Source organism: Trifolium pratense, linkage group LG7, assembly GCF_020283565.1.
Source record: "Trifolium pratense cultivar HEN17-A07 linkage group LG7, ARS_RC_1.1, whole genome shotgun sequence".
Classification (NCBI taxonomy): domain Eukaryota; kingdom Viridiplantae; phylum Streptophyta; class Magnoliopsida; order Fabales; family Fabaceae; genus Trifolium; species Trifolium pratense.
Window position 1 is genome coordinate 50,372,520 of NC_060065.1, and position 19,831 is coordinate 50,392,350.

Consider the following 19,831-nt stretch of genomic DNA (forward strand, 5'->3'; position numbering starts at 1 on the left):
TCATAGAAGCTGTTGACTAATTAGACTTTGTATTTTTTAAGGGATTTCGTTACACCTCAATATATTTATTTTATTTTAAAAATACACTATAATTAAGACGTGCAAATTGATCCCTGTATCAGTCCTAAGTCCTAGTAATAACTTACAGCAAACCAAACTTCCCGTCATCAATACCATTCCCATTTTCAAACTTATGTCTCTCAAAAAATGAATTGACTACCTCAAGATTTATAAGAAATAAAAGTCACCATACATTAATCCCCAAAAAAAGTCACCATACATTACTATATGTGGTAACATATTTTTCTTTATTTAAAAAGAAAATCTAATATGACCAACCAATTAATTTATCATTAGCCTTGTAACCAAAAAAAATTAATTTATCAAAAAATAAAAAAAAATATGACCAATTAATTTTATTTCTTACTAATTTATATAATTTTTTTACTAGGTTATAGGATTTTCTAATAAACTACTTAAAATACAAGTTTATATAACAATTTTACTCTTATTGAAAAAATAAATATCAATTTGTGTTATTTTATATTTATCAATAAATTCAACCATTAATTTTAACAGAGATAAAACTTAGATACAATGATTTAGATATTTTTTTATAAATATAGTTTTACATTGAAAAATTATTAAAATTATCTAACTATATTCTTGTATGTTGAAGGGAAATTATGTAACTAATTTTCATCCTTTTATCAAACACTACAAATTCTATATGCTACAGTTAGCTTCTCTCCTAATAATTATCAATTATTCATTATTATTTTTTACCGAATCTTAGTAAATAATTATTCGACTTTGCCGATGCAAGAACTTATTAGTGAATATTGTGTATAATTACCAAATGTGAATAAGTGGAGTATCTGATATTCAAATCCAGCTCTCACTCATTAAACTTTTTTTTTTTGTTAGATAACCTAGTGACTATAAATTCTACCATTAAATGGATAAATGGAATATCCAAGTTCGAACGTCGATACATGAATAATATGCGATGTGTTACTAACTGAGATAACCTCATTAAGCATTTTTATCATCATATATAAATAAATTAAATTAAAATGCAATGTCACAAACCTCTTTCTCCTGTTTTATTGCCGAGTCCAATTCCATCATTGACTGACTACTACTTCATTCTCTCTCCTTTCACCCTTTCTCAAGTCTATATCCCTTTCATTTCTTTGAAAATTTTATGGCCAAAAAAGTTGGACTCTCCATTGATCCAGATCCATTTTTTAGCTTATTAATTCACCATAAACCATTACAATTATTCTTCTTCTCAACTCTTTTCTTCAACACAAACACTTCAACTTAGTCTCACAAAATATTATGGATACCACAATTAACAACAATAACAAAAACAAAAACAAGTCTCCATCTACAACAATCCCTTTTCAAGTCAACCTTACCTCTTCTAATGACTCACTTTCTGATCATGATGAAAACAGACCCATCATCAATGAACTTGACTTTTTCTCTACAAATAACCATGAAAATATTGCTTCTTCTTCCACTTCTGCACCTCCCTATCATCATATACATGATCATTACACCAATCCTTCTTCTCTCTTGGAATTGAAAGTAAACGTGAGTAATCACAACCTTAATCTTAATTTGTTCTATTATATTATGTAAATAGATTAATAGATTATAGAATCCCTGGTTTTAAATTGTGGTCGCAGATAAGGTGTGATTCTATATTGTAGTACAATATAGATGAATGCGGCCGATATGGCCACAACTGTAATTGTGACGATGTTGTTATAAAGGCTTCATGACCAAATTTTATGTTGTGGCCGTAATTTCAGTTGCGGACCATAATTTAAAACTATGGTAAAACTATTTAGTTAGTTTATTATTGCCTTCAATATTGCATTGATATTCACACATATTCACACATATAGGGATGGTGATGAATACTTTAAGAATGTAGTTGAATTTTTTTTTTATTAAAAGTTAAATTGGTTAAATTTGAGATTTTATGAAATACAATTTTAAATCATGAAATTATTTATTTAGTGTTTTTTCAACTTTGAGGATTTAAACCTAATTTATTAAAGTTCCAATTTTGAGGATTTAATTATTTATAAAATTTCTGTTTCAAAAAAAAAAATTATAAAATTTCAGTTATATGGTTTTATTTATGAATTTTACTAATTTATTTTTCATCAATTAATATATTTTTTCACTAAATGTTTGTTATTTTTGCTAATGTTGAAATAAAAAAATTGATTTTTTCACGAATTTTCTAATCACTAAATTCAGTAACAGAATTGGAGACATATTTTCACTCTAAATTTTGGATGCTAATTAAATGTTTTCTAGTTGTAATTTTGGTTGTTAGAATTATTCATATAATTTAGTGAAAAAAAGCATTATTGATATAATATATGACATTGGTGTGGTGCTAATGAATATGTGATGTTTCAATATAGACTAGTTTGAATCTTCTTACCACCAACGCAAGCAATGATCAATCCATGGTGGATGCTGACATACCAAGTAATTCAGAAGACAAAAGAGGTCAACTTGAGGTAAAGAACATATGTAACAAGAAGCACAAACACTCCTCGTATTAGGCATGTCTCGATGTTGGACACCTGTCTATGTGTCAATGTCCTTCATAGTTTTTAATCATTGAGTGGTTTATACTTTATACAATCTAATTATTTTTCAGGCCGTTGTTCTTCAAGGTGAGCTTGAGAGATTGAAGGTAGAGAATCATCAACTGAGGAACATGCTCGAAGAGCGCAATCGGAATTACAGCACATTGCAGATGCATTTGGTGAGTTTGATGCAAGAGAGAAAGGTAGAGGATTGTAATGAAGATAAAAAACAAGTAGAGATGAAACAAAATGGAAATGGTGGATTTTTGGTTCCAAGGCAATTTATGGAGCTTGGATTAGCTACTAATAATTCTAATGTTGCTGCTGATGAACCAAGAAGTCAAGATCAGTCAAAAGCAGTTGGAAACAACAATGAAGAAGGTTCCAAGGATGAAGCACTTGTGCCTGATCATGATATGAAGGAATCTGATAAGGGAAATGAACGAGACGATAGTCCTCCGAATCGAGTTTTACCTGCTAATAATAGTAATAATGTTCCAAATTTTAGTCCTCAAACTAATGTTGAACAAGCTGAGGCTACCATGAGGAAAGCACGAGTTTCGGTTAGGGCTCGATCGGAGGCTGCTATGGTACTTCAATTTCACATTTTGGTTAGAAGAAAGAAATTTATTTTTTGGCTTTTATGTGATGCAAAACTGTTGTATTTTTTTTTTGTATCAGATCAATGATGGATGCCAATGGAGAAAGTATGGACAGAAAATGGCGAAAGGAAACCCATGTCCTCGAGCTTATTATCGATGCACTATGGCTCACGGCTGTCCAGTGAGAAAACAGGTATATGTCATGGCCATTCTCATGCTTAATTTACTGTTTTGATCAAATTTGACTCTGCCATTAACCTTTCTATGCATGCTGATTAACTAAATTAGTTTCAAATTAAGTTGCATAGCTCATGTACTTCTGCTAAAAACTGTGATGAGTTTGTGGTCCATTTAGCTAAGATATCATGGCTCTTGTTTCATTCCTCAACATTTCACACCTAGGTTCTGTTCGGATAAACAGTTTTATTAAGCGCTAAAAACACAAGTGTTTATCATATAAGTACTTAGCCGGTGTATAAACTATTTCTATGATAAAGGATAAAATAAAGTCGAATTGTTTTCATATAAACTATAATCTGTTTTCATATGCTATATTATATTGGAGAATATATAGAATTGAACTGAAAATAGCTTATGGTTACGGACGTGTCATAGATTGTTTGCATAAACTCTTCCAAGTAGTCTCATAAGAGCATATGTCAATAGATAAACTCAAATAAGTCAATCGATTACAGGCCTCTAACGAGGTAGGTTGAAGTCAAGGTTTTAAACTGCGGTAATGGTCACAGTCATGTAGCAATTCTTGATATTGAGTCAAAATGCAGCTGATACAGTCTCAATTTGCGACAACACAATGACCACAAAACATCAAAAACTATGATGTCCCACTCACAGTTGTTTATGTCTAACTAACTATCAATTCTTGGCCCGACTTTACTTACCTTACAGTCGAACTCTGGATTATCGGGGGGCACCCTTCCCCTGGAAACCAGAGGGTTAATACCAAAACAATCTATCAATCTAACACATATACCATAATCATCACAGGTACAAAGGTGTGCTGAAGACAGATCAATACTCATAACAACATATGAAGGAAATCACATTCATGCATTGCCACCAGCAGCTATGGAAATGGTACAAACAACATCAGCAGCTGCAAGAATGCTTTTATCAGGACCAATGACAAGTCCTGATGGCCTAATGAATCCAAATTTCCTCACAAGAGCAATCCTTCCTTATTCATCAAGCATAGCAACTATCTCGGCCTCAGCACCATTTCCAACTGTTACATTAGACTTAACCGAACCACCAAATTCAAACCAATTCCCTAACAATAAGAACACAAATCAGTTCCAATTTCCGTTCGCTCAAAATTTTGCAAACTCATTACTACCTCAGATATTCGGTCAAACATTGCTTAACCAAACAACATTTTCAGGACTTCAGATGTCACAAGATGGAGAAAATTCTCAATTGGGTAATCAATCTCAGCAACAACTTGCTGACACAGTTACTGCTATTGCATCTGATCCTAACTTCACTACAGCATTGGCAGCTGCTATTACTTCCATTATTGGAGCTGCACAACCAAACAATGGTAACAACAGTACTATTAATAATGGTAACAGTACTATAGCCAACAATAATAATGGCAATGTTACATCTAATAACAATGCCAATGGAAGCAATAAAGGCAACAATCCTAATTCACCAGGAAACTAGCTAGCTAGATAGCTCACAGTGATAGCTTTTTTTTAATATTAGTCTTACATTTTTTGGATTTTTTAATTATTTTTTCCCTTCATTAGTTGGGTTCGGAAACGTTTGGACAAGGACGCGACACTGGCTCATTATTTTTTTCAAATTATTATTGATATGACGTATTAACGTCGTGTCTAGTGACCTGTGTCTGTGTGAGTGTTTTCATAGCAAACAAATAGGTTGAGGTGAAATTTTCCCATTTGTTCAACTCAAGGAAATTTTGATATTGGATCTATAGTGGATTTTTTGGCAATTATTTATGTCTCCATTCATTATTATGCTACCTCTAGGTATGTACTCCGTTCGTAATATTTTATAAGTAAATTTTATTTTTCTAAATTTATTGTATAATTAACGTGTATATGAGTTAAATAGTTCAATTAATACATTAATTATTTGCTTATAAAATATCATGGAGGAAGTATGCGGAGGTTATAATTTAGGAAGAAGTATATTGTTAGTTCCTTTGTCTCATATGTCATCCCATTTGAAAAACAATTTTTTTTTGGTAGAAATTTGGAAAAACAATTTTATCTAACATTATTTATTATTTTTGTAAATATCAAATATAATGTTTATTATGTTTTACTAATGATACTCTTATTTATTAAAGTAGTTACAAATATAATCATTTTCCTCATTTATTTATGGAAATGGAAGGTTGTATTATCTTGTCTTTTATTGATGTCTTTGGAATTTTTCTATTAGTTATTAGTTATGAATAATAAATATAAACCCTCAAAGAGAAAATGACAATGGGGAAGAAGATAAAAGAAGAGAGCTATAGCCTATAGTAGCAGTTGACTACCAAATGGCAGTAGCTTGTGGGAAAGGAAAAAAAGAAGTCAAGAAAATCGTCTGAGAGTTGTTAAAAGTGGATGTCATTTATGGGGCACATAAAGAAGAGATTGAGATAAATAGTATGAGAGAAGGATAAAAAAATAAAAAAAGAGGGACTTCTTCAATTTGTCTTTTTCCTTTTATACAAACACTTGGCATTATGTAGATTATGAAACAAGTTATTGTTAATGTGGTTGATTAAAATGTGGTAGAATCATTTCTGAGAATTTGAGTTTGAATCGTGATTAAAATAAATAATATTTTATCAAAATTTATTTACTTTTTAGCCGAATTTCAAAATTTCAAAATTAAATAACTTATTTCTAAAATATAATTATTTTTTTAACTGAAATTGAGTTTTCTAGAAGTCCTATATAATTTTTTTAACTACAAATCTCATTCTCTATTTTATTTTTATATGCCAAAATATGGATTTCTAAAATAAAATTTGTTTAAACCATTAGGTTTGGTTTAGTTGTGAAGAATTTCGGTAGTATGTTTGAAATCTTGATTCGATCCTCAGCACTATTGTAAAACAAAAAAAAATGTTTTAGAAATATGTTTTGTTAGAACAAAATATTTTCTGTTAGAACAAAATATTTTTCGAAAACAGATGAGGATTCCCTGCAGTTTCATTTTGGTGAAGTTCCTGCATTTAACACAAAAGCAATTGTACTTTTTATTGTTTTTGTTGAAAAACTGTTTTCTCTCTCTTGTCAAAAAAATTTATCTCTTACAATAACACTAAATGCACCAAACTGCAGGAAATCCAATCCCGTCGGAGTAAGAAAGAAAACTAACAAAGATTTGCATGAAAAAATGTACAACCAAGTTATGTGTGTATTAAAGCGTACTTGTCCTATGCTGCTTTCTAAGTTGGGCTTAATCAAATAACAACCCATAAAACCAAATTACAGACATTTTTACCTTCATACCCCCTATCTACATTTTGAAACCTCCCAAAATTACTTCGAAATTGGATTCTTCCAAGGATGGGTCAAGTAAGCAAAAAATATGAACAAAGGGAAACACATCTTCACTGAATCGAACTCGAAATTTTTTACCAATCTCCGTTGCAATGATAATGAAATATTGGATGTGGCAAATGATTATGAATAACATTGGAGAGATAGAGAGATTACACTTTTATATCGTAGCTAAAAAAGATCGATGATGAAAACTCAACTGAGATGATCCAAACATGTAAAAGAGGAGACACATTTTTTCTTTTCTATATACTTTTGCAGAAGCGGATGCAGTGACAAGATGACAACCCTTGACATATTTCGGTGTCTAATCGGACAACGTTCCATTTTTTAGAACCACCAATAAGCAATTAAGTTTTATTACAGTTTAAATATTCGTATAATTAAAATAATGTGCATATAAAAAAAAGGTTAACATCAATTTTATATTTTTTTATTTTAGACTTTCATCTCTGCTGACTGGTTGCCATTCTTACAACTTGACACTTTAACTACTTTTTTTTACCATGATATATGTGCAAAGTCTCCACTATTATTAGCGATGATTAATATTCGTTAGAGAACTTACAAGACACATAAGGCGAGTTATTCACTCCGAACCAAATTTTTTTCATATGTAGAAGTCAAAAATTGCACCTTTAACTATCTCTGCCAACTCTTTTCAATTGGACTAATTTGTTGTTTTGGCTTCTTTAACTAACTTTTATCAGTGAGATTATTATTTTTTATTTTACTAAATTTTTTACCATTTATGTTACTTCATCAACCACCTTGTTGGCCAAGCTCCATAATTTTCTATCAAAAAATGATTGAGAGAAAGCAATGAAGACATAGTGATTATTTGTACTCTTTTTAATGATTCCCCTTTACTTTGTGTGCGTGTGTGAGAAAGAGGAAGGACAACATTACCACTTTGAAGTAATTTTAAGGTCCCTCTCGACCCTAGCCATTGAGGAAGGGACAAATTAAAGGGATATACCTTTTTTTTCCTTTGGTTTTGGATCTTGTTTAAGAGCTAGTCACACTTGGCATCACCACACTATACCATAACATAACGGAACGTCAAAGCAAACATGAAACGTCATTCTATTCTTGTACTACACATTTGTATTTGTCGGCTCATGAACTCCATTATTATTGGATGAGAGCAAAGTATCAATCATAATACTATTTTGTGCCTCTTTCTTAGTTTTCACAAACGATGAAACGAAGCAACATTGGTATAATCAATTGATATTTTTTTCTATTAACTAAAGTCAATTTATTTTAACCAAGTAACTGAGCTTAAATGGTTATTAAATTTCTTCTAAAATACTACTAATTAAGGCCCCTTTCCCTGGTAGAAACAGTTCATGGTCATATTTTAGTTACTTGGCGGCTGAAGTCTGAATTATTAGTGTCTCTTTTTCTAGAAACTAGAAGGTTAATAAAATAAAAATTTGATGTTTTATGCTTAAACAACGAGGGCAACAAACATGTTAAAGAATCTAAAGCTAACATATTGGTGAGATAATTCGAACGCTTAAAGATGGATGAAGATGAAACTACCGAGAAGATGTTTTCTATATTTGAAAAGGGAAGGAGTACTTTGTTTCTCATTGGGCTCAAGCCCAAATCTAAAATGGACTCGACAATGTGGCGTAAGTTAAGGAGTTGCATCATCAGCGCGTACACTCAAGCAAATCCGCCTATTACAATCAAACCGAGAGAAACGTGCACGCTCTCTATTTGAAAAAATCTCACCACTTTCAGAAAATGATTTGAGTGTCAAAGAATTTACAGATACAATATCTGACCATCAATTTAGTTCCAACTTAGATCAATAATACAATCAAATTGACGCTAAAAAAAAAGGTTACATGCAATTTTAGTCCTCTGTTTTGGTCAAACCGTAATTTTGGTCCGCTAATTTTTAATTGCGCAATTTTGATCTCCCACTTGTTCTTTTTTGTTTATTGTCGGCTAACTTAATTTATTGTCATGTTATCGAATTGGATAATATAAATAATGAATTGATAAAAAAAAATGAAGAATTATGCCTTTTTTTTCAATGTAGCTAGATTCACACACCTTAAATATATGAAGGAATGCAAAATTCTAAATTCAAAATAACGGCTCTACATATCAATTGAACTTACTTGTGAGACAGTTGGTACTCCGAACCATTGTTTTTAAGTTTCTTTATAAATAAAATATTTTGGTGCTCATTTGTGAAGTTTTGAATAGTGATTTTTTTAAAAAAAAAATACAATCTAAAGTGTAATTTTTAAATTTTTGCGATTTATTTTTTTTTTTGAAATAGAAAGAAGCGATTTTTCTATGTTTCTAAATATGGAAATTATCAACGACGTTATGTGACACCTAACAAGTTTTCCTTTCCATTTTCTCTCATTTTCAACTCTTCCAACTAAGTCCATATTCTTTTTTTTTTTTTTCCTTTTTTTGATGGACAACTCTAGTTCATTTGCTCACCAAAATTAAAATAAAGACAACTCTAGTTCATCTGTACTCAAATTATAATTATCTTAAAATTCAAAAGTACTAAAACTAGTATTTAACTTTGGAGAGTATCATAGGAGTTGCAAGTTTCACCATACACAAATATGAAAATGGAACGTTCATTGATGTAATGTGACCGTACCTTCACTACTCTCCTCAGTCCACACATATAAAACGTGATTTATATATATAGTCGCACGTGTTTTTGGCCTACGTGTATATACATTGGCCTCAGTTTGATTTTGTTCTTTTCACTTAACTACGCCAAAATCCTTTTCATTTCATAGATAGATAAAAAGAAGAAGAAGAAAATAGGACCACGTGACTTGCGTGTGATCCAAGCATCATTTCTCACTATAACACCATTATACCTTCCAACTCACGTCATTTCAAGTTACTTAACTTAGCACTCTTTCAATTCATAAGTATGTACATTTTACTAGTATTTATTTAATTTTTGTACATAAGCGAGTAGTGAAATTTTACTAGTATTTATTTAGATTTTTTACGTGAGATAATTTTTATCGAAACATTGCTTTCGATTGCCGCTTTATAAGATTTTAGTTATTTTTGTTAGACCCAACTCGTTGGTAGAGTGGAATGTTCAATTTTTTTTAACATATAATAATCATTCGATTATATGAGGTTTTGTGTGAGCGCTCTTGATTTTGATCTTCGTTAAAAGATGTTTTAATGTGTACAAGAGGGGGGATATTTCTAAGCTTACCCTTGATTATATGTTAATTATTTTGATGTCGGGAACTGTAGCCCACATCAGGCCACCACACACAATACCGACTAAGAGGCAAAATGACTTGTCAGTGTTCGTGTGTGAATTAGACTTTCCTTCTATGTTAATATTTCTGACCTAAAAATTAATATTGACATTTATTGGAGGCAAGAAAAAACCCCGCGACTCATAATTAAGAAGCTTAACAATTAAATGGGACATTGAAGCTTTTTTGACGGCTCAATTCTCATGTAATATGAAATTTTTTGTTGTTTGTAACAACATTATTTTCAATCAAATTAAGTTAAAGAGACCCTATAGTACTTGAATGAGGTAAAAAGTAAAATGTGTCTCTTTCAACTTAATCAATTATCTCATTTGAATTCGAAACTTACGAATGAAGCAGTACCAAAATTTTGGCAAGAGTTTTTTCACCTTCGAACGTACGAGTGATCATACTCGACTCGAAAGAAAAACAGTCTCTCATGTTACATGCATATATAACTCATTTATAAAATAGAAAGGAAAAAATAAATCGATTTTCTTATAAAAGAATCTATAAGAAAATGTTTCATAATGCTAAATAGTCAATTTAAGGAAGTTGTACTGTTCCAACCAACTAGGTGGACAGTTATTGGTTAATTGTATAAAAATTAATTAATTTGGCTTTATGCCTTTGCTGCTTAAATAAATATAAATATAAATAATAACACATAACTGCATCACCACTCCTCACTCCTAATCTCATTTCCAACCTCTACTCCTACCTGCTTATTTTTTCTCTTTGATTTGTAGTTTCAACCTTTAAGCACTTTTTAGGTTCCACCCTTTAGCTTCTACATCACACCACCAAACTAAATGACCAAAACCCATTTTATAATTATACATGTTTCAATTAAGTGTGTTCATTAAAAATTAATCAAAATTAATTGTATAATTATTATACTTTTTTTTTTTTTTTGTATCCTTATGCTAGGTGAGTTGGGGTTAACCTTTATTTCACGTCTAAGGTTGGACACCTATGTTTCCAAACCATGAAAGCTAAATCACGTAATGATATAGGTTTCGTGAATTTGAAGAGTGTTAATGAATGTCAAAAGAGAACATACACCAATTAGAAATGATTTTGGATTGTTTTTTAAATGAACACTTTTTTGCTATAATTGATTAGTAAAGCAAAATATATTATATAATCATCTAATCGTCTCGTGTGTCATATTTTAGTTCAACCCTCAAACTAAAATAAATTAAAGGTTCCAAAATTAAAATAAAACAAAGGTGTTTGGAGAATAGAAAAACTAATTAAGAAAAAAAGTAAGAGTGCTTAATTTTAGTATTAGTGCACCCTCAACTTGAAAGGACACATGATAATGTACCTAAATATATAAATTTAGTATTTAACGGTATAAGAAATTTAGGATGCGTTTGATTAGTAAAATAGCAAAAACTGGACAGAACATCACATGACAGAACAAGATAATACAGGACAGGACAAAACTGTACCGGAGAGATATAGGGCGATAATATTTTTATATTCGAAAATAAAATGAGTATTTTTCATATTTTTTATAGTTGTACTGTGGACAAAAAGTTGTCATGTGGTTTAGTGAGGGACAAAAAATCTTATTTTTGTCCTGTCCTTTTCTACCTAATTTGTCCAGTCTCATAACCAGTTTCAAATCAAACAGGGTACAACAAAAGTTGTCCAGTTCAGTCCCCTGTTTTTTAGCAGATCAAACGCATGCTTGAAAAGTTGAATACACATTTTTTAAGAAAATATTTTCATATTTATCTCCTTAACATATGTTAACACTTTCCTAATTTAATTGATGTTTCCAATTTCAATGATAAACTTGTTCATTCTTTTTTTTTGGTAGAACAAAATTTAGGGTGAGGGGATGATATCCCAATCCAAGGCAGAGAAAACCTTAGAATTCAAAGAACACTTTCAAAAATATTTACATTTACCTTCCTCCAAAAACACTAACATAACTTAAATCGAGATCTCTCGAATTAAAGACCTAATTTTTTACAATCAGAGTTAAAATCGTTCATTCACTCTAGTTTATGTGAACATTATCAAATATTAAACCATGTTATACTCTTACGGTGCAAATTGTCACTACTATTAGTTTACTTAAATATTAATTAATAACCACCCTAGTGCCCATTATAAGGGCTGTTCATGGATTAACTAGTCCACTAATCCATATTTTGATTAAGCTTCTAGAAGTGGGCATAAGGAGTGATATGACAGTTGGTACTTTTGGAGTTAAATTTTCTGTGACAACAAAGCTTGATAAAGTTTTCAACAACTTATAGTAATGAAGTACATTGCACTTTTCCATGAGCAAGTTATCATGAAAAATAAATGAAATGAAAATTGTGTTAATTTCACAAATTCATGGTAGTTGTTGCATTATATCAAATTGACCAATCCAAATTCTTTAGAGTATCCTCAGCTTTCAATGAGTTTCATGTGTCCTACAGCTTAATTTCTAAAGCTGCAAAAAATATCCATTCCCCACATAATAATAAGAATCCCAATTTAGGACCACAAAATTAAATTAGATTAATTTGTTCACACATGGTTAAATAATCCCTTATTATTTGTCCTTTTTATTATAAAAAGAAAGAATTGTGTTTTACTAGTACTAATGGAAATGAACCATATAGTATCTAACTTTTTTTTTATACAAGTCCATATAACAAAAGGGCTATTGCTATTTTTGCAAAAATAAAATAAAAATTCAATAAAACTTTTCATGAGGGAATCAAATCAAACACACAAATTATAAGGAACAGAGTAAATATGTGAATTTTCTCTAACAGACCGCATGCACATTGTTGACTAGTACTATTCCTCACCTCACTTCTCAAAGAGTATTATTCTAATTTTGGAGCTTATTATATGTCTCTAGTTACATTATAAATATCATACATGAAACATGCTATAAAATTACAAAAAAGATTCTAATCTCCAACCACATTGGTGGTTGAAACAACCCCAATTCACCATCTTGCCACTAAAACCCCCAAGACCATTTTTTCTATGTCTTGCTAAGTATGATACTACAAAACAAGGAATTTAATCTCATCTTAATTACCCTTCTAATCTACCTAACTCATACTCTTAAAACATATTATTAATGCAAAATATTCACGACTTTAATCAATAATAAATCTTCGTTGAATAATATTTTATATCAATAAGATACGATCATAAGATTGTAACAAAAAAGATACGATCATAAGACTTTATTTAAAGGGTTATGCTAACCGGTGTCCTCGGGGCACTGGTTAAGGAAACCAAAAAAATAAAATTTTTAAATTGAAAATAATATTTTTTATACTTTCGAGGCGTTAATTGCACAAAGTTCAATGTCACATTACTAGATTTGCTTCCTTAAATAGTGCTCCGGGACACTGTTTAACATTTTCCTTATTTAAAATATATAAATTCCGGTTCCACTCATAACTATAGGATTAATTGACACTTATACACACCAAAACATAAAAACTTCCACCTTAATCTTTCCACGTGTCATATCATAATCCATTGCCAACTAAGCATCCACAACCACCCAAAATTGAACACGTCCTAAACTCCCCTTTGAAGTAACATTCACTCCCCTCTTAAGAGAACTAGCTTCAACTAATTTAGTAAACCAACCAATCAAATTAACCCTATTAATCTCAAATTCAAAACATGCCCTTTTTTTCTTCTATTATATAAAGGCCGCAATATCAAACCAAAACCTTAAACACAAAAACATAACAAAAAAAATAGGGAGATGGAGTGGACTAGAGGCAACATCATCGGACATGGCTCATCCGCCACCGTCTACCTCGCCACCTCTCGTAGCTCCACTGATGTCTCCGCCGTTAAATCAGCGGAGACATCATTATCAAACTCAAAACAACTCCAGAGAGAACAGAGAATTCTTTCTTCTTTGTCCTCTCCTTACATAGTTAGCTACAAAGGTTGTAACATTACTAAGGAAAATAACAAGAAATTGTTCAATCTCTTCATGGAGTACATGCCCTTTGGAAACCTCTCTCAGGCGACTCGCGGTGGCCGGCTCAACGAGGCGACGATAGCACACTACACAAGACAAATTGTGGAAGGACTTGAATACTTACATTCAAAAGGTGTTGTGCATTGTGATATCAAAGGTAGTAACATATTGGTTGGTGAAAAAGGAGTTAAAATTGGAGACTTAGGTTGTGCAAAGATGATCGATGAAATTGCGCCGATTGCCGGAACTCCATTGTATATGGCGCCGGAAGTGGCGCGCGGTGAAGAACAAGGGTACCCTAGTGATGTTTGGTCACTTGGATGCACAATTGTTGAAATGGCAACTGGGTTTTCACCTTGGTCCAATGTAGATGACCCTGTTCATGTTCTGTTTCGTGTTGCATATTCTGATGAAGTTCCTATGATTCCTTGTTTTTTGTCAGAACAAGCTATGGATTTCTTGGAGAAGTGTTTTAAGAGAAATTCTAAGGATAGATGGAGTTGTAGTCAATTGTTGAATCATCCATTTCTTGTTGATTTTGATTCTGGTGTTGAGAAAATTCAAGAATTTGATACATGTTCACCAACTAGTATTCTTGAACAGGGCTTTTGGAATTGTGATGAAGATTCAGAAAGTTTGTTTTTTGATGATTTGGGTAAGACTAATTTTGTGAATTATCCTATTGGTAGGATAAAAAAGTTAGCTTTATGTTCAAGGGATCATCCATGTTGGAAATGGGGTGATGATAATTGGATCACAATTAGAGGGAATGATGCAGATGCAGATGCAGCAGAGGCTTCAATTAGTGATGATTTAGATAAAAGTGATTTTAGTGATAGAATTAGTGGTGATTATTTTTGTGAGGATTATAATAATGGTAAGATTAGGGATTCTAGTTTTTTAGTTAATAGTCTTAATTTTGAGAGAGGCATTGGAAGGTTGATGCCCCATTCAACATTAGATTTTTTATGATTCAGTTATTTGGGAACTTTTTTTATGGTTTAAAACTCTTATATTAATTAAAAACTTACCATTAGAATTTATGATGCAGTTAATGTTTTATGATTATTTTTTGGCCACATGCCTAACTAAATTTATGTTTGGTGAGTTGTTATATTGTATGTTGGGTTTAATTTCCTTGACAACTTGCAAAATTGAAATTTTCTGGTAAACTAAAACTAAAGTATCCTCGCAAACAATTGTGGCGAAGTTACTTCAGTTTACCAGAATAAATCCAAGTCGGCCGATGTACATTTGTAGCAGAAATTAATACTTAACTTTTTCAACATATATTTTTTCACTCGCATTGGTCAGGGATAAAATTTTAAACCAAATAGTTAAAGGAGTCTAACACTTGTGTCAGACTAGGTTGTTGTCGTAAAATTTAAATTTTGATGATAAAGGTAAATAAAAAAAAAAGGAACCAACCAATAGGGACAGTGAAATACAGAACATGTAAGGCTGGACAGGCCCTAGCTGCTACCTCAGTTTTTAACTCTCAACCTCTCTTCTGTTCTTTACTTGTCCTTGGTTAATTCTTCTGGACAGGGAAGCAAAGGGACACCAAGGTTAATGCAATGTGTCGCAGTTTCCTCTCTCTGTCTAGGTGGGTCTTCTATATGTATCATTGTCACTGTTTATGTGCACTTTATAGGTGAAGTTCTTCCCTCTTGTACCAAATTAATACTGATAAAACAGGCAGATGTTTTTTGGGTAGGAAACCAATTGGGGCCTTTGCCACCCAAATGTCTCCACATAGTTTTGCCACATGGTTCCGTCTTTTGGACTCGTTATGAGACTAATATCCGCTCATGTGTTTAGATTGTAGCTTAAAATTCTTCGCCCCATCTTAAGAATGTGATGTGAAAGATTGAACATTGATCTTATCTCACAAACTCAGCGCTGCTTAACCAATTGATTTTGCGACTAATTAATATATGCTCAAGTATTTAGATTGCAGCTTAAAACTCTTCGGTCTTTTGGAATGGTTATGAGACTAATATACGTTTAGGTGTTTAGATTGCAACTTAGAGCTCTCAAAAATGTGTTATGTAGGGTCAGACCTTGATCTTCTCCTAATGCTGCTTAACCAATTGATTTTGTGGTGTCAAATTCCATAGATCAAGATAAATAGGGATATGAATTTGTGATCAATACTAACACTAATACTTAAGGGGAAACATGTGGGTTCAGACAACAAAAATCAATACTAACCAAACATAATTTATTCTTCTGCCTAAAGTTAGAGGATTTCAAACAAACATTAATTAGAAAATTAATGAAATAAACTTTGATAATTTTATAATTATGTGTGTAAGAGGAATATTATGAACTCTTGAATTCAATTGATATGGGAGAATCACTTTATGTGCTTGCTTCACACGTTTTCTGATAATGATTAGTCATCGTTAAGCAGCAGTTAAAATTCCGTACATAAATTGTACAGAAATCATTGTCAAAATATGATATATTTTGCTTAAAATATATCTACCTATAACTATAAGCTATAGTCAAACAACTTTACAAGCTCTTTTTGTTATCAACATAGGAAGATCACTGTTCTATACCCTTCAACAATTTTTTCCAAGATTCTAATTATCTAATATCTATGAAGAGATGATCATATTCCATAAGGAACCCCTTTAGATTGCTTCTTTAAGAGCTTCCACCTCAATTTATAAGGACTTAGTCTTGCTTTCTTTTACCTGACATTCATATTCAAGTTTCTTAACTTTGGACCTTAATGCATCAATTTCTTCCTTCAAGGCCTTGTTCTCCACTGAGTTGATGTTTTTATTGTTCTCAAAACTTCGATTTTGACTCTTTGCAGTCTCCATGGATTTCCTAAGAACCCGAAGCTCTCTAATGTAATGATGCAATCTATCTATCACCATAGAGAGGAACAAAACAAACCCTGCCCATAGAAAATTCATTAATGGGAAATTCTAGGATACATATGAAAAATTTAGAACGAATGTACTAAACAAATTAACCATGAATTCATTTTTTAATATATCTTGTATTTTTTAAAATGTTATTTTTTCTTTTCTAAATCCGGCCTGTTCTTTTTTTTGCGCTATATATATATATATATATATATATATATATATATATATATATATATATATATATATATATATATATATATATATATATATATATATATGTTCCTAAGAGAAGAGGGCATCATACCGAAGTTCAAACCAGAAGTAAATATAGACTTATATATATTTAACATGATATTTAGATATAATATAGACACGTTTTGACCATAAAAATATCATAATATTTGCATTAAAGTGAACAAAAATTAGCCACCAGGGACTAAAAATAAAGGAAAAAAATTTATAGTGATGAAAACAAATGATTTTATTTTACATGGACGGTAATCAAAACTCGCTATAAAAGTAGGGATTGAAAACATATTTTACCCTAAATATTATCACGCTAATAATAAATATGTCATATCATAAAAATTGACCTAAAAATAAGATGAACATCAAAATAAATAAATAAAAGTTAAATTAATTTATTTTAAATTTTTAAAATGGGAGCCAAAACCTTTTTTAATAAACAATAGAAAGATTTTTTTGAAGATTAAAAAATAGAAAAATTAAAAATAAAAATTGAAAGTGAAAGTGAATGATTGATTACCCAAAAGAGAAGCTTGGAGTACGTGGTTAGACAAGAGTACTTGATCTGTTGGGTCAACAATGGCAACACCTTCAAGGGACAGACGCCGTATCTTATACATACTATAGAGTGCAGAACAGAGCATCACCACCAAAGCGGCGGCGACGGTTTTAACGACGACCGGTCCCTGACCTCGCTTAACCTTATTCAAACTGATGATTACTAGATTCCTCAAAGGTGTCTTGAACAGAAAGCTCATGATCATTAACATTTCCACAAATATCACTGCATATAATAGCTGCAACATTTTCCTTTCTTGCTGATATAATAAAGTTGATTAATTAATTTGAACATAAAAACAAAGTGTAGAATTTGAGCGTGTGAGTTCAGTGTGTATGTTGTGTTAAGGAAAGAAAAATCGCAGTCGACATATATGTTGTTATTGTGTTCTGTGTGTATGGTAGCTGGAAGTGCTAATCCTATAACAAAAACATATAAGTTTGAGAGCTACAAACCTGTCAGATAAAATTCTGAAATTCACCGGATTTCTGAAATCCACCAAAGAGAAAATAATGTGGAATCCACCAGACTATGGAATCCACCGAAAAGAAAAAATAATTCTCGAAATTTTATGGAATCCACCAGACTATGGAAGTGCTTTAAATAGGTTTACAATAGAAAAACTAACTATTAGTTTAATAACTAACTTATCCTGAATTCACTATTATATATATTTAAAAGATAAATATCTTTTGTCAAAAAAAAATCCTAATAATAACAAACTTAAAAAAAATAATAGTAATAACTAATAACACTGAATTAGTCCAAACAAAAAAAAAACTAATAACACTGAAATGAAAACAAACTTAAAATAATAATAACAACTAATCTTAATAAGCGAGGCTAGAGCTCATCCGCTTCTGACGATGCGCAACTTCTTCGATATATGCAACCAACCTTCCTACATGAGCATGCAGGGATGGTTATTATTCCTCCATGCTCTTTGTCAAGATTTGCCTTAAAACCAGAGTTGAACGTTCACATGGGTCGACTCAACGTATTTTTAAGTCTAATTAAATCATGTTTTATTGTGAGACCTTATAAAAAAAATTACATATGATTTTATGAAAAATAAGTAGAAAATCGAAACATCACTAATGTTAACGACTGAACTTGTGTCTAGGAGAATTTGGAGCTCTAACTTTACTAATCGAACTAAAGAAATACTTGAAAGCAAAGATAATCCTGAACATATTTTTAGTAGGTGCTACTAAAAGCAAAGATGCATTGGTGCAAGCAGATCTGGCTCATGCTATGCTTAGGGATGATCCAAAGCTCATATGCACCGATTCATGTGAAGGATGATCCGGTGCATATGTGCAATTTTCCTAAATTTGTGTCAAGATCTTGTTTCGTTTTAAATCAGATTTGTTTCGAAGTTTAAAGTAATATTTTTCTATAAACAGGAGTTGTAATAAGAATGGATTAAGATTTGCCATGAAATCGATCCAACTTAAACCGCATAAAATTGGATCGGATCTAGTTTTTTTATTTGTCATTCAAAATCAAACCGAATCACAAATAAATTTATGTTTGGATCAGATAAACTACTGCCTCAAAACCGATCCACAAACACCCCTAATTGAATCCATCTTACAAATACTAAATCATTGAGTTTCTTAGCAACAAGTAAAGATTCTAAAAAAAAATGTAGTCTTAGAAATGGATATTGGGCTTGGTGCGTGGATATAAACGATAGGTGGCCCGATAGCGGAAACCTGATAACAGGTGACCCAACGGATCGTGGAGAGGCCCTGATACCATCTTAGAAATAGATATTGGGCCTAACTCATCCTTACAAAACCGGCTTGTAAGGTGAGGATTGCCTCTAGTATATAAACACTTAGTCAGGTCATCTCTCAACCGATGTGGGACTCTTAACATGTAGAATTACAACAAAACTCTTTGAATTAGTGAAAATGACCAAGGGACAATATTTTAACCTAACTAGATAAACAACTATTGTGTATTTATTTTTTCTTCTCCTTCATAGTGAAGCTTCATGTGTCCCTCGTGAGAGACTTGACAAGTTTCTATTCAGTGAGTCTTTCTTTATCAATTCCTCTGTTCTATTGTTTTGCATTCTATTATGTTGAATCCGAATATTGGAAACAGA

At 31.4% G+C, this 19,831-nt stretch overlaps 3 protein-coding genes across 4 annotated transcripts; 2 read left to right on the forward strand and 1 right to left on the reverse strand.

Annotated features, from left to right (window-relative positions):
* The first annotated feature begins 1,182 nt into the window (after nt 1-1,182).
* Nucleotides 1,183-5,332, forward strand: LOC123897783 (probable WRKY transcription factor 31). Of its 2 annotated transcripts, none has more exons than XM_045948564.1 (5): nt 1,183-1,602; nt 2,451-2,549; nt 2,693-3,211; nt 3,303-3,416; nt 4,232-5,332. In XM_045948564.1, the coding sequence occupies exons 1-5, from the start codon at nt 1,345-1,347 to the stop codon at nt 4,907-4,909; spliced, it is 1,668 nt and encodes a 555-aa protein (XP_045804520.1). In that variant the 5' UTR covers nt 1,183-1,344; the 3' UTR covers nt 4,910-5,332. The 2 variants fall into 2 exon arrangements, with proteins under 2 accessions (XP_045804520.1, XP_045804519.1); XM_045948563.1 differs by having other exon boundaries at nt 1,496-1,602; nt 2,456-2,549; nt 4,232-5,238.
* Nucleotides 5,333-13,694: 8,362 nt separating this feature from the next.
* On the forward strand, nt 13,695-15,070 carry LOC123898295 (mitogen-activated protein kinase kinase kinase 18-like). The gene has a single exon (XM_045949213.1). The coding sequence runs from the start codon at nt 13,798-13,800 to the stop codon at nt 14,992-14,994; it is 1,197 nt and encodes a 398-aa protein (XP_045805169.1). The 5' UTR covers nt 13,695-13,797; the 3' UTR covers nt 14,995-15,070.
* A 1,218-nt stretch (nt 15,071-16,288) lies between these two features.
* LOC123899189 lies at nt 16,289-18,122 on the reverse strand. The gene is made up of 2 exons (XM_045950262.1): nt 17,677-18,122; nt 16,289-16,936 (listed from the first exon to the last, which is right to left on the reverse strand). Exons 1-2 carry the CDS (start codon nt 17,960-17,962, stop codon nt 16,698-16,700), a joined length of 525 nt encoding a protein of 174 aa, XP_045806218.1. The 5' UTR covers nt 17,963-18,122; the 3' UTR covers nt 16,289-16,697.
* Nucleotides 18,123-19,831: the final 1,709 nt, after the last annotated feature.